This window comes from Prionailurus bengalensis, chromosome B1 (genome assembly GCF_016509475.1).
Source record: "Prionailurus bengalensis isolate Pbe53 chromosome B1, Fcat_Pben_1.1_paternal_pri, whole genome shotgun sequence".
In the NCBI taxonomy this organism is placed as follows: domain Eukaryota; kingdom Metazoa; phylum Chordata; class Mammalia; order Carnivora; family Felidae; genus Prionailurus; species Prionailurus bengalensis.
In genome coordinates, this window is record NC_057344.1 from 86056593 (window position 1) to 86070737 (window position 14145).

At 35.2% G+C, this 14145-nt stretch overlaps 1 protein-coding gene across 1 annotated transcript in view; it reads left to right on the top strand.

The window, feature by feature from the left end:
- The window catches only part of CLGN (calmegin), a 50635-nt gene that overhangs the window by 5379 nt on the left and 31111 nt on the right, over positions 1-14145 (top strand). The window contains exon 2 of the mRNA XM_043603910.1: positions 12260-12412. Coding sequence (XP_043459845.1) covers positions 12269-12412 — 144 coding nt within the window. The 5' untranslated portion in view covers positions 12260-12268. The remainder of the gene's footprint in view (positions 1-12259; positions 12413-14145) is intronic.

Consider the following 14145-nt stretch of genomic DNA (forward strand, 5'->3'; position numbering starts at 1 on the left):
GGCACATAATTGGCAATCATAAATAGTTGTTAAATGAATTTGTGAATGATGAATTTTATTATCTATTGGCTAACCTTCCCTGAATTTCTGGACACATCAGCCATCACGATTAATAAATCCCTGATGCAGCTTATTCTGAAGCATGCTCGTTTCTTCTGTGAGAAAATAACTGCATTTCAAATGGAATCTTGCAGCTTCTTTGGAAGAAGGCTGCCTTCTAAGATGCCGCTATTACCTGCCTCTCTACCTCATTTGTGATCTTTCAAAGTGAATTTTCTATGTGTTACATAGAAAACTCTAAGAATGCCCTCTAATTTTGGTGAGAATTTGTCCAGTTTTATTTTTGCGATACGGTAACACAAAACCTCTTAATTTGATCTTTTTGTTCACTATCTTTCCTAGTAAATTATGAATTGGGTGGTTAAAATGCTGTCTGTAGCAAGATTCTGAAATAACTCATATGAAGAGATGTTTCTTAATAGATATAGAATAGAACTTAAAAATATGATTAATTTCCCCATATTAAATTAGATCATAAAATTGCAAACTTTCTGGACCATTATCTCTTTTCTCTATAGAAATACGTTTGCTGTGTTAAGTTTTACCAATGTTCTAACAAACTTTAGGAGGCCAATGTTAGAAGTATTGACATAACTGTTTTTCTCTGAAGACAATAAAGACATTTATTATGTAGGGATTCAGTCCATACATTTTTCTAGCAGTTAATTCTAAAAGAGGATTTTTCTCTTTAAGGATCTCGTAGACTTTTGTAGACAATGAAAGCTCCCTCATTTTATTTTTGCTTTCCTCTAATTGTGTAAAAATCTTTTTGCTAAATTTATTGCTGCGTACTCCCTCAACAAGAAACTCATCCTAGTTTGTTGCTTACTAACGTCTAGTCCCTCTGCCACCTGGCTTTTTTTCCCCCTCTTACATATGCATTCATTCATTGATTCTATACACATGTATCTGTTCCTATCACATGCCAGCACTCTTGGGTACTGGGAATACAGAAATGAGAAGGAGTACCAGTCCTCAGCAACTTTTGTCTGTTTTTTTGTTTTGCATGATACCTCAAGCTATTCTTTGGAACTATGTAGAAGTAGTATAAATCCTAAATACATAGGTAAGTATATTTTTATAATATTTATATAAACATTATTTTGAAAATGAGCCTAGTATAACCAAAGTAATATTTTTATATCCAGGATTTCATCTTTGTTCATTTCATTAATCTCAGACCTCGGTAGTTTCTCACCTTCTAGGATCAGATCCAGACTTCTTGAAATGTTTTGTAGTACTGCAGTGTCCGAACTCCCAGAAAGTTGTATTTTCAACTATTATTTCTGCTCTTATGGTTCTTTTTCTACTGTTGTGCTGTATTGCTTGAGGTATTTTCATTATTTCTAGGTTTTTCTGATTTAGAAAAAAAAAATGCCTGGTGTTAGTTAAAAGTATGTATTAGTCAAGGTAGTGCTCCAATAGAAAATAAAACTATCTCAGAGACCTAACACAATTTCTGGTTGTGGGCATTCTGGAGGAGTGTGCCAACTTGACTGAACCACAAGGTGACCAGGTACGTTTAAACGTTATTCTGGGTGTGTATGTGAGGGTGTTTTTGGATGAGGTTAAAATTTGAGTGACAGGCTGAGGAAAGCAGATTGCTCTTCCCAGTGTGGGTACTTCATCCAGTCAGATGAAGGCCTGAATTGAACAGAAAGGCTGACCCTCTGGTGAGGAAGAGGGAATTCCTCCTGCCTGACTGTTTGAGCTGGGACTTCAGTCTTTTTCTGTCTTTGGACTCGAACTGAAACATTAGTTGTGTTTGCGTCCCGAGCCTGCTGGCTTTCAGGCTTGAACTTTTACCATTGACTTTTGGCTCTCAGGCCTTCAGACTCAGTCTACAACTATGTCATTGGCTTTTCTGGGGTCTCACCTAACGCCAAGGAAAATGTAGTCCAGTCATGTCCCTTGGGCATGGTGATCAGCCAACAATGTCTCTCACGCTTTAAAACAATCATTGGGTATCCTGTGATTGTTTTTTGTTTTCGTGCTCTAGCAGCAGCTACCTTCGATGTGGGAGTGAGCATTACTTCAATACCAGTAAACGAGCTGCACTTTATAATTTGTGACTGTGGGCTCACAGTGGAGATTCAATAGGGCTTTTAGGTAATGTTGATGAAACGCTTCGAGGTAGATCAGGCTGCTTGGTCTTGGTTTCAGAGATGAGCGAGAATGGCATCTCATACTTGGCCAAAGTCACATGTGCTGTAATTTGTTATTGAATCAGTGCAGAAGCAGTGCAGAGAACATACATGAGATGACGGGTACATGACAATAGACGGATTTCTCTAGGGCCTCCCTTCTACCTTATGAAGGCACAAATACTATTTAGTGATTTCAGCAATCTGTGTGGAGTAAGGAATACACAGGAAGCTTAGAACCCTGGGCCTACAATTTTTTATATGTTTATAACCGGGGGCAGAGGGGATAGTATCAGCATTACATGTTTTACCTTATACCATATAAACAAGTGCTGGCTACACTAAAATCATATAACCATTTAAATCAATAAGGAAATAGAGGACTTGAACAATACTATACACCAACTGGACCTAATAGACATATACAGAACACTCTATCTAATAACAGTAAGAAAAATTAATACCAATCAATTGAAATAAATATTAATATCAGTCTTCCTCAAACTGTTCCAAAAAATCAAAGAGGAGAGAATACTTTCAGAGTCATTTTATGAGGACAGTATTACTCAGACACCAAAGCTAGGCAAAGACACTACAAGAAAAGTACAGACCAATATTCCTGATGAATATTGATACAAATACATTATTTTTCTTTTTTTTACACTTATTTATTTATTTTAAAAGAGACAGAGATAGTACAAGTTGGGACAAGGGCAGAGACAGGAAGAGAGAAAATCCTAAGCAGGCTTCACACTGCCAGTGCAGAGCTCAATATGGGGCTCAAACTCATGAAACCGTGAGAGTATGACCTGAGCTAAAACCAAGGGTCAGACACTTAACTAAGTGAGCCACCCAGGCTCCCCAAAATAATTATTTTTTCTTAAGTATACATGGAATATTTTGTAGGATAGACCATATGTTAGGCCAAAGAACATATCTTAATAATTTTTTTAAAAACTGAAATCATACATGGTATTTTTTCCAAATTATAATGTAATGAAATGAGAAATCAATAGCAGAAGGAAACCAGGAAAATCCACAAATATGTGGAAATTAAACAACACACTCTTAAACATACCAAAAGGCCAAAGAGGAAATCATAAGGAAATTAGAAAATATCTTGAGATAAGTGAAAACAGAAATGCAACATAGAAAATATCTTGAGATAAGTGAAAACAGAAATGCAACATACCAAAACTTATGAGATACAGTGAAAGTTTTGCAAAAAGGGAAATTTATAGCTGTTGATGTTTACATTAAAAAATAAAGATCTAAAATTCACAACCTAACTTTAGACCTTAAAGAACTAGAAAAACCAATACTAGAAGAAGGAAAGAAATAATAAAGATTAGATGAGAGAGAGAAATGGAATAGAGAGTAGATAAGCAATAGAGAAAATCACTGAAACTAAGAGTTGGTTTTTTGAAAAGATCAACAAAATTAACCAAGCTTTAGCTATACTGAGTAAGAAAAAAAAAGACTCAACTAAAATCAGAAGTGAAAGAGAGGACATTACACCTGATTGTGTAGATAGATATAAAAAGGACTGTAAGAGAATACTATGAACAATTATATGCCAACATCTGGTTAATCTAGATGAAAAGGATAAACTCCTAGAACATAGAATCTATTAAGACTAAATCATGATGAAATAGAAAATCTGAAAAGATCTATAACTAGAAAGGAGATTGAATCAGTAATCAAAAACCTTCCAACAAATAAAAGCCTAGGAGCAAATAAAGTCTATTTGTCTACCGAACATTGAAAGAAAAATTATTACCAATCCTCCTCTAATTCTTTTGACAAATTGAAGAGGAAGGAACACTTCCAAACTCATTCCATGAGGGTAGTGTTACCCTGATACCAAAGCCAGACAAAGAAACTACAAGAAAACTACAGACCAATATCCCTAATGAATGTTGATGCCACAATCCTTAACAAAATACTAGCAAACAGAATTCAGAAGTATATTAAAAAGATTATGCACCATGAACAAGTGGGATTTATTCCCAGCATGCAAGGATGTTTCAACATACGAAAATTAATCAATGTACTATAATACATTATGAAAATGGAGGGGGGGCATGATTATCTCAATTGATGCAGAAACAGCAATTGACACGATTCAGCACCTTTATATGATGGACACTCAAACTATGTATAGAAAGAAACTACCTTTAATAGTAACAACATAATAAAGGCCGTATGTAAAAAGCCAACAGCTAACACCATACTCAATGGTGAATGACTGAAAGCTTTTCCTCTAAGAACTAGAACAAAACAAGTATGTCTGTTTTTGACACTTCTATTCAACATATTATTGGGAGTCCTGGAAGGAGCAATTAGGCAAGAAAAAGAAATAAAATTAAAAAGGAAGAAATAAAATTTATTCATAGATAACATGATGTTATATGTAGAAAAAACCTTAAAGACTATACCAAAAAAAATGTAAGAACTAGTAAAGGAATGATGGTTGCCAGGGGTTTGAGGGAGGATGAATGAGAACATTGTTGCTTAATGGTATAGAGTTATTAGCTGTACAAGATGAAGAGAGTTCTGGAGATTGGTTATACAATGGTGTAAATGCACTACTGAATTGAACAGTTAAAATTGGTTTAAATGGTAGCTTTTATGTTGCGTATTCTACCACAATTAAAAACATGTCTTTACACAAATTAGTTACTTGTGTTTTGTGGTAGTACCCCATTGTCAGGCCTCTCAAAGTTCCAATACAGACCTGGCCATATTTTACCACTTCCTTTAAGAAATATGTGACAAACTTCATAGTTTTGTTTGAAGCTTGATGATTATTGGTACCATAGTGTGATATCTTTCCAGTAATACTGTGACCATGATTTTTTTTTTTGACACAGAGAACGTGCAAGTGAGCGAGGGGCAGAGAGAGAGAATCCAAAAGGGGGGGGGGAGAGAGAGAGAGAGGAAATTGGGGCTCATCTGGAGCTCATGTTTTACCCAAAGTGGGGCTCATATTCACCCAAGACAGGGCTGGAGCTCTGTGAACCTATGTGAGACTCTTACTTGCAAACTGTGAGATCATGACCTGAGTCGAAGTCAGATGCTTAATGACTGAGCCATCCAGGCGCCCCTGACCTTCATGATTTAATTCTCAGTTGTCAGCTGGTGCATCATTGAATAATAACAGAGCACTCAAGAATTAAACAGAAACTATTAGGTCTATATTTCTGATTTTTTTAAAAAAGGAATGAACAGCAGCAACAACCTTGAACTACATCATTTTTAAATGGAGACTATTATCTATAGAACTGCATTGGCTACAGAATGGTTTGTGACCAATAGCAATTTATTTTTAAGTATTTCACTTCTGTAGTAAGGTCATGTATTCATTTCTGGGTAAATATCTTAATAACGTAATGCTAATAACCTAAATTTGAGAAATTTTCAAGAATTTTGAAAACATATGCTGTTACTATTTTTGTAATTTCTTTCTGTTGCTTTATCAAAAAGCATATAATAATGCAGTGGGATAAGATTAAATTTAGAGGTAGCATGGTATATTAATGTACAGTTCTAGATTCTGATCTTGTTTTACATTTTCAACCCATGTGACTTTGACCAAGTTTTAAAATCTGTTTTCAATTTGTAGATGGGAAGTAATAATGCCTATCCTATTCACGTCCTGGGCTGCAGAGATTAATTTGGCTCCTCCTTTTATGCAAATGCATGATCATAGTCCTAGAACTTTAGAGAAGAGACAGATTTTAAGATAAAAGATTTTCGAAACTTTTTTTCATGAAGCTTTGCCAACTGTTTATTTCTGAGGGAAAGTTAGGAAGAACTATAATATAGAAAATAGAATGGGGATTGCCCTGGTTGATGTGAGAATAGGATTCCAGAGAGAGCACTGCCTGCTTGGTTTCACCTTAACTTTTCCCAACAGCCCAATACACCAGAGCTCAAACAAAGCACTTAGAATATTTTTTTGGACAAACTATTAGGAAACTAAAGTGTGTTTTAATTTTAAAGGAGGAGATATGGGCCACCAGTGATACTAATGTTCATTATTACTGTTATTTTATGCATTTCTGTTTTACTCAAATAGTAACTCAAGCAAAAGACTTTACTACATTATGTAAATATGCAAGGCTTGTAAAACTTTAGAACAATGAAGCTTTTAGAATTATTATAATTTTTTTAAATGTTTATTTATTTTGAGAGAGAGGGAGAGAGAGCACATGTGAGCATGCATGCATGCATCGGGGAGGGGCAGAGAGAGAGAGAGAGAGAGAGAGAGAGAGAGAGAGAGAGAATCCTAAGCAGGCTCTTTGCTGTCAGCACAGATCCCAATGTGGGGCTTGATCTCATGAACCATGAGATCATGACCTGAGCCAAAATCAAGAGTTGGCAACTTAACCAACTAAGCCACCCAGGCACACCTGAAGCTTTAGAATTTTAACAATTAATAAGCAATTTGCAGTGCACTCATTTCTCTGTCAATAAGTACAAAAATTTTTAAATAAACCTACCTATGGTTATTGAGTCCAATTGATCTCTTTAAATTTACTTTCTCAGTTACACCTCTTTTTTATGATTCAGAGAGTTCTCAAACTCTTCCAACAAATAACAGCATGCATCATTTTTTGTGTTGTCTTTGTCCATAAAGATGGTGATATTGACACACTTTTTAATATAGAATATTCCTATTGTAAATTTCAATGGTGTCATAGAAAAAAAACACACATTTTTCAAAGTAAGCTTTAGTGTTATATTCAGTGTCCCTTAGAAGAAATCAAGGCCAACTGGCCCACATATTCACATAAAGTTTTGATCTCATTAGAGAAAGTTCTAATCACAACTCAGTGAAACCAGAAGCTGGTTCTTTGAAATGATCAACAAAATTGATAAGCCTCTAGCAAGACTCAGTAAAAAAATAAAGAAGATAAACAAAATTACTAATGAAAGAGGAGAAATAACAACTGACACCACAGAAATACAAACAGTTGTAACAATATTATAAAAACCCATATGCCAACAAATTGGACAACTTAGAAGAAATGGATAAATTCCTAGAAACAAATATGTAGCCTACCAAGACTAAAACGGGAAGAAATAGAAAATTTGAACAGACTAATTACCAGCAGTGAAATTGAATCAGTAATCAAAAAACTCCCAACAAACAAAATATAGTACCAGACGGCCTCACAGGCAAATTCTACCAAACATTGAAAAGTCTTTTTTTTTTTAAGTTTATTTATTTTGAGAGAGAGAAAGAGAGTGTGTGAGCAGGGGAGGGGCAAAGAGGGAGAGGAGTTAGACAACCCCAAGCAGGCTCTGCACTAGCAGTGGCAGCATGGATCCTGGAGCCCGACATGGGACTCAATGCAAGCTGGACGTGGGGCTGGATGCAGGGCTTGAACCCACGAGCTGTGAGATCTTGACCTGAGCCAAAACCAAGAGTTGGACTCTTAACTGGCTGAGCCACCCAGGTGCCCCAAATTCTACCAAACATTTAAAGAAGAGTAATAGCCCTTCTCAAACTATTTCAAAAAATATAACAGGAAGGAAAACTTCCAAATTCATTCTATGAGGCCAGTACCACCCTGCTACCAAAACCAGATAAAGACACCACAAGAAAAGACAGAACTACAGGCCAACATCTTTCATAAATATAGGTGCAAAAATCCTCAACAAAATATTAGCAAACTGAATTCAAGAATATATTTAAAAAAATAATACACCATGATCAAGTGGGATTTATTCTTAGGATGCAAGGGTGGTTCAATACTTGCAGAACAATCAACATGATAACGTCACATCAATAAGAGAAAGGATGAAAACCATATCATTTCAACAGATGCAGAAAAATAATTTGACAGAGTACAACATCAATTCATGATAAAAAAAAACCTCTGCAAAGTAGTTCTAGAGGGAACATATCTCAAAATAATAGAGATTTTATATTAAAAACCCATAGCCAACACAGTGCTCAATGATGAAAAACAGAGCTTTCCCCCTAAGGTCAGGAGCAAGACAAGGATGTTCACTCTCACCACTTTTATTCAATGTAATACCGAAAGTTCTAGCCACAGCAATTAGACAACATAAAAAAATAAAGGGCATCCAAAATGGTAAGGAAGAAGCAAAACTTTCAGTATTTGCAGGTGACATGATAACTATATATAGAAAACCTGAAAGACTCCACCAAAATCTACTAGAACTGATAAATGAATTCATTAAATTTGCGGGATACAAAATCAATGTATAGAAATATGTTGCATTCCTATATGCTAATAATGAAGCAGCAGAAAGTGAAATTAAGAAGACCATTCCATTTACAATTACACCAAAAACAATAAAATATCTAGGAATAAACATAACCAAAGAAGTGAAAGACCTATACTCTGAAAACTAGAAAACATTGATGAAAGAAATTCAGTATGACTCAAAGAAATGGAAAGACATTCCATGCTCATGGGTTAGAAGAACAAATATTGTTAAAAAGGCCCTATACTACCCAAAACAATCTACAGATTTAAGCAATCCCTATAAAAATGCCAAGAGCGATTTTCACAGAACTAGAAAAACAATCTTAAAATTTGTATGGAACCAGAAAGGACCTCAAATAGCCAAAACAACCTTGACAAACAAAACTGGAAGTATCACAATTCCAGACTTCAAGTTATATTACAAAGTGGTAGTAATTAAAACAGTTTGGTGCTGGCATAAAAATAGACACATTGATCAATGGAATAGAACAGAAAACCCAGAAATAAATCCACAGTTATATGGTCAAGTAATCTTTAATAAAGAAGGAATGAATATATAATAGGAAAAGTCTTTTCAACAAATGGTGTTGGGAAAACTGTACAGCCACATGCAAAAGAATGAAACTGGACCATTTTCTTTCACCATACACAATAACAAACTCAAAATGGATTAAAGACCTGAAACCATAAAAGTTTTTGAAGGGAGTATAGGCAGTAATCTCTCTGACATCAGCTATAGCAACATTTTTTCTAGATATGTCTCTTGAGGCAAGGGAAATAAAAGCAAAAACTGTTGGGACTACATCACAATTAGAAGTTTCTGCACAGTGAAGGAAACTAAAACTAAAAGGCAACCTATGGAATGGGAGAAGATCTTTGCAAATGACATGTGATAAAGGGTTAGGATCCAGAATATACAAAGAACTGATACAACTCAACACTCAAAAAACAATCTACTTAAAAATGGACACAAAACATGAACAGACATTTCCTCAAAAAAAGACATACAGATGGCCAACAGACACATGAGAAGATACTCTGTATCACTCATCATCAGGGAAATGCAAATCAAATTACAATGAGATATCATCTCATACCTGTCAGAATGGCTAAAATCAAAAATACAAGAAACAAGCATTGGCAAGGATGTGGAGAAAAAGGAACCCTTTTGCACTGTTTGTGGGAATAAAAATTGGTGCAGTCATTGTGGAAAACAGTATGGAGTTTCCTCAAAAAATCAAAAGTAGAACTACCCTATGATCCAGTAATCACACTAGTGGGTATTTACCCCCAAAACACAAAAACACTACTTCATGGGATGTAGCCAAACCATGGAAACAGCCCAAGTGTCCATTGATGGATGAGTGATAAAGAAGTTGTGGTATATATATATACAATGGAATATTAGCCATAAAAAGGAATGAAATCTTGCCATTTGCAACAACACTGATAGAACAAGAGAGTATTATGCTGAATGAAATAAGGCAGTCAGAGAAAGACAAATACCATTTGTGATCTCACAAATACCATGTGATCTCACCATGTGAGGAGAGACAAACCAAGGAACAGGCTTTTAACTATACAGAACAGATTGTTACCAGAGGGAAGGTGGGTGGGTGGATGGGAGATATAGGGGATGGGGATTTAAAAAAAAAAAAAAAGAAAGGTTCTAATTAGTTGGGCTAACTGTATGGGAAAAAAAACTTTTTATAATGTTTATTTTCTAAGAACAACTTTATTAATACAGTATTTGCACTTTCAAGTTCACTTGTTTAATGTGTAAAAGTCAATGGGTTTTAATATACTTAACAGAGTTATGTAACCATTACCATATCCAATTTTAGAACATTTTCATTACCTCCCCAAAAACCTTACCTCCCTTAACCCTTTCTTCCAATTCCTTTCCCTAGGCACTCACTGAATCTATTTTCTGTTTCTATAAATTTACCTATTTCTTTTCAATGGGATCATACAATATGTGGTCTTTTATTACGGGCTTCTTTCACTCAGCATGTTTTTTGAGATTCATCTATCTTGAACATATCAGTATACCATTCAGTTTTATTGCTAAGTAATATTTTATTGTATAGATAGCCCATATTTTGTCTAACCATTAGTAGATGGATATTTGTGTTGTTTGTACCTTTTGGCTAATTATGAAAATGTTTCTTTAAGCATCCATATTTAAGTTTTTGTGTAGATATATGTTTTTATTTCTCTCTGGCAGATACCTAGTAGTGGAATTGCTAGGTTATAGGGTAATTCTATTTTTAACATTTTAAAGGACTGACATACTATCTTCCAAAACTTACATCATTATACATTCCTACCAGCAATGTATAAAGGTGCCAATTTCTTTATATCCTCTCAGGAGTTGTTACTTTCTCTTTTTGATTATAGCCATTCTGGTGGATGTAAATTGCTAATCTCATACCAGTGTTTCTAAAGCGGACCAATGTAGGTCTATAGAAACGTTCTGAAAGATCTAAGAGTGATAAGAATTTACTTTTAAAAAAAGTTTTCATGGGGCCCCTGGGTGGCCCAGTCAGTTAAGCGTCTGACTTCGGCTCAGGTCATGGTCTCACGGTTCATGAGTTCAAGCCCCGTGTCGGGCTCTGTGATGACAACTTGGAGCCTGGAGCCTTCTTCCTATTCTGTGTCTCCCTGTCTCTCTGCTCCTCCCCTGCTCACATGCTATCTCTCTCTCAAAAATAAATAAAGATTAAAAAAATTTAAAAAAAAAGCTTTCATAATGATGGTAACTGGGGGAAAAAAGTAATAGAACTGTACTATGGATCATCTGGATCTCTGACCACCTTATAACCAAGGACTGCCACACGAGTTCAGTATCCACATTTACTTTGTGTTTAAAAGGCCATTGGCACCAAAAAATAAAACTTGAATTTTAACATGTTAATGAGAATAGAGCAAGACATACAAATCATGTATTTCTGCCAAAAGGCAGCCAAATTATATTTGATTTCTACTCAAGTAATGCTATAATAATGAACAGACATTTTGCAGTACTTAGAGAAATGGTTAGATTATTGAGTCATCAAAGTATTATGATAAATGTAAAAGAAGTTTATCTAATACAGTCAACCTGATTGCAGTAAGCCCATATTTATTTGTCTTTAGCTGTGATTTGATTCAGTAAAAGACTTACGTGAAATTATGATAAAAAAATTTTTCTTTAGGTTTTTGGTGTTTATATGTAAACATACTTTGGTTTTATAATTATGAAACTTCAGTTGTATGTTTATATATACTTAAGCAAGATTGTAATAAATTTGAGAACCATGATTTTTTTTAATGTTTACTTGTTTATTTTGAGAGCGAGAGAGAGGGAGACAGAGTGTGAGAGAGCAGGGGAGGGGCAGAGAGAGAATTCCAAGCAGGCTCCATGCTGTCAGCACAGAGCCCAGTGGATCTCACGAACCTTGAGATCATGATGGGAGCCAAAATCAAGAATCAGATGCTTAATCTGCTGAGCCAACCATGTGCCAACCCCAACCTTTTCTTTCTTTTAAAGGAGTCCACATAATATTTGAGTTTGGCAATCACTGTTGCTTATCTCTTTAGGTTTTGTGCTCTTGGTTCTTTGTTTTTAGAGGCAGGTGTGTAGCTGTAGAATCTGTGTCCTGTAGGAGTTGAAGTTTGTATTTTATTTATTCAAAGTATAATTTAAATACCGCCATTAATGAAGCTATCCTAGAACAAAAGAGGTATTAAAGAGAAACTATTTCTTTGTAAGTGTACTTCCATATTTTTCACAACTTTTCTTTTCACTGATAACTCTTAATTTCACAGGTAATCAGTATGTATTTCCAAAGATTTTGGCTATATTTGGGTCTTCTGTTCATCTCAATTAATGCAGAATTTATGGATGATGGTGGTGAGATGGAAGATTTTGATGAAAATTCAGAAGAAATTGATGTTAATGAAGGTGAACTCTCCTCAGAGGTAAGGTTACTGCAAAATGAGTTGTAAATTATTCCTTCACAGAATATAGAGGAGAGTGACCTCTAAGATTCATTTCAGTTTTAATAGTAGTCATTTTCTAAATAAATAGAAAAACACTGCTTTTTTTCTAACTATTTCTTGCCATGTTTTAGAATTCTCATGTATTACAGAAATTTATGCATTGCACCTAGCACAGTTTTATTACTAAGTAAATATGCAGAAGATTTTTATTATCAAAATAGGAATTTGTCACTGACTAAAGAGCGCTAAGCATTTCTAAGAGAAAGGTTTTCAGTCTTATTTTGGACACTGCTGGCCCTCTTCAGATAAAAGATAAGGTAGTGTAATTTGCAGTTCTAGAGATAAAATAAGTCGTTTTTCTTATTTCTCTGAGGAAAGAAGATGCTAAATAGGAGGATGAATTAGAAAGGGAGGTGATAATGAGGTAGACATTTAATAAGGCTCACCTGCATTTCTGGCTCATCATTGTTAAGATATGTTTTGAGGTGGTGACTAACAGAAGTCTGAAAAACCTTGCGGAGATTTTTGTACATCTTGTCAATCCAGAAGAACTTTTACACTGAGGAATATTCATAGATAATATTGGGACGATCAGGAAATTTTTCAGAAATATTTTTGATGGTAAGAATGCATCAATTGTATTGTGTCAGCAACTGCTTAAATATATTATTGTTATAGACTTCACCTCACTTATTTTAGAATTTTTTATTTGCAAATGAAAGTGTTGTTTAGCTGTTTAAGGTGATTATTCTTTCTCTTTTAAATTTTAAACTCCATGAGTACATTTCTTTTAAAACCTAGTTCTGCGATCTACAGAAAGTTAAGTAATCAAAGTGCTGATGATTAATTGAGATACAGCTACTACAACAGTCTTTGGAAGTTAAAACTTGAAATGAATTGAGAGATACCTGCCATTTTCACTGTATTAGGTGATAGTTGAAAAAAATGGTTGGAAAAGGGAAAGAACAATTTCTGATGCTTCTAATTTTATAGTATTATAAGCATGTAGTAAAAGTAATCTAGACACAGTAAAATGTAAATAAAGGGCAATATAAACTTCTGGTGATTTAAAGAGTGATCTAATAGAAAGAAGCCTCGTGGTACCATTGTCCATTTTGCCAGTCCATAAAAATATAGAGAACAGTAAAGTTGTAATTCAGTAAACTTCATGAAAAATTGGCAATTTCAGGGGCACCTGGGTGGCTCAGTCCATTGGGCGTCCAACTTCAGCTCAGGTCATGATCTCACGTCTGTGAGTTCAAGCCCTGTGTCGGGCGCTGTGCTGACATCTTGGAGCCTGGAGCCTGCTTCGGATTCTGTGTCTCCCTTTCTCTCTGCCCCTACCCCGCTCGCGCTCTTTCTCTCTCTCAAAAATAAATAAACATTAAAAAAAATAGGGGGCGCCTGGGTGGTGCAGTCGGTTAAGCGTCCGACTTCAGCCAGGTCACGATCTCGCGGTCCGTGAGTTCGAGCCCCGCGTCGGGCTCTGGGCTGATGGCTCAGAGCCTGGAGCCTGTTTCCGATTCTGTGTCTCCCTCTCTCTCTGTCCCTTGCCTGTTCATGTTCTGTCTCTCTCTGTCCCAAAAAAATAAATAAATAAGTAAAATTAAAAAAAAAAAGAAAGAAAGAAAAATTGGCAATTTTGATAGAATTTTGACCCTGTCAGTAATTATGTGGAATTGTGTTTGATTATTACTATCCACCCCCCTTAA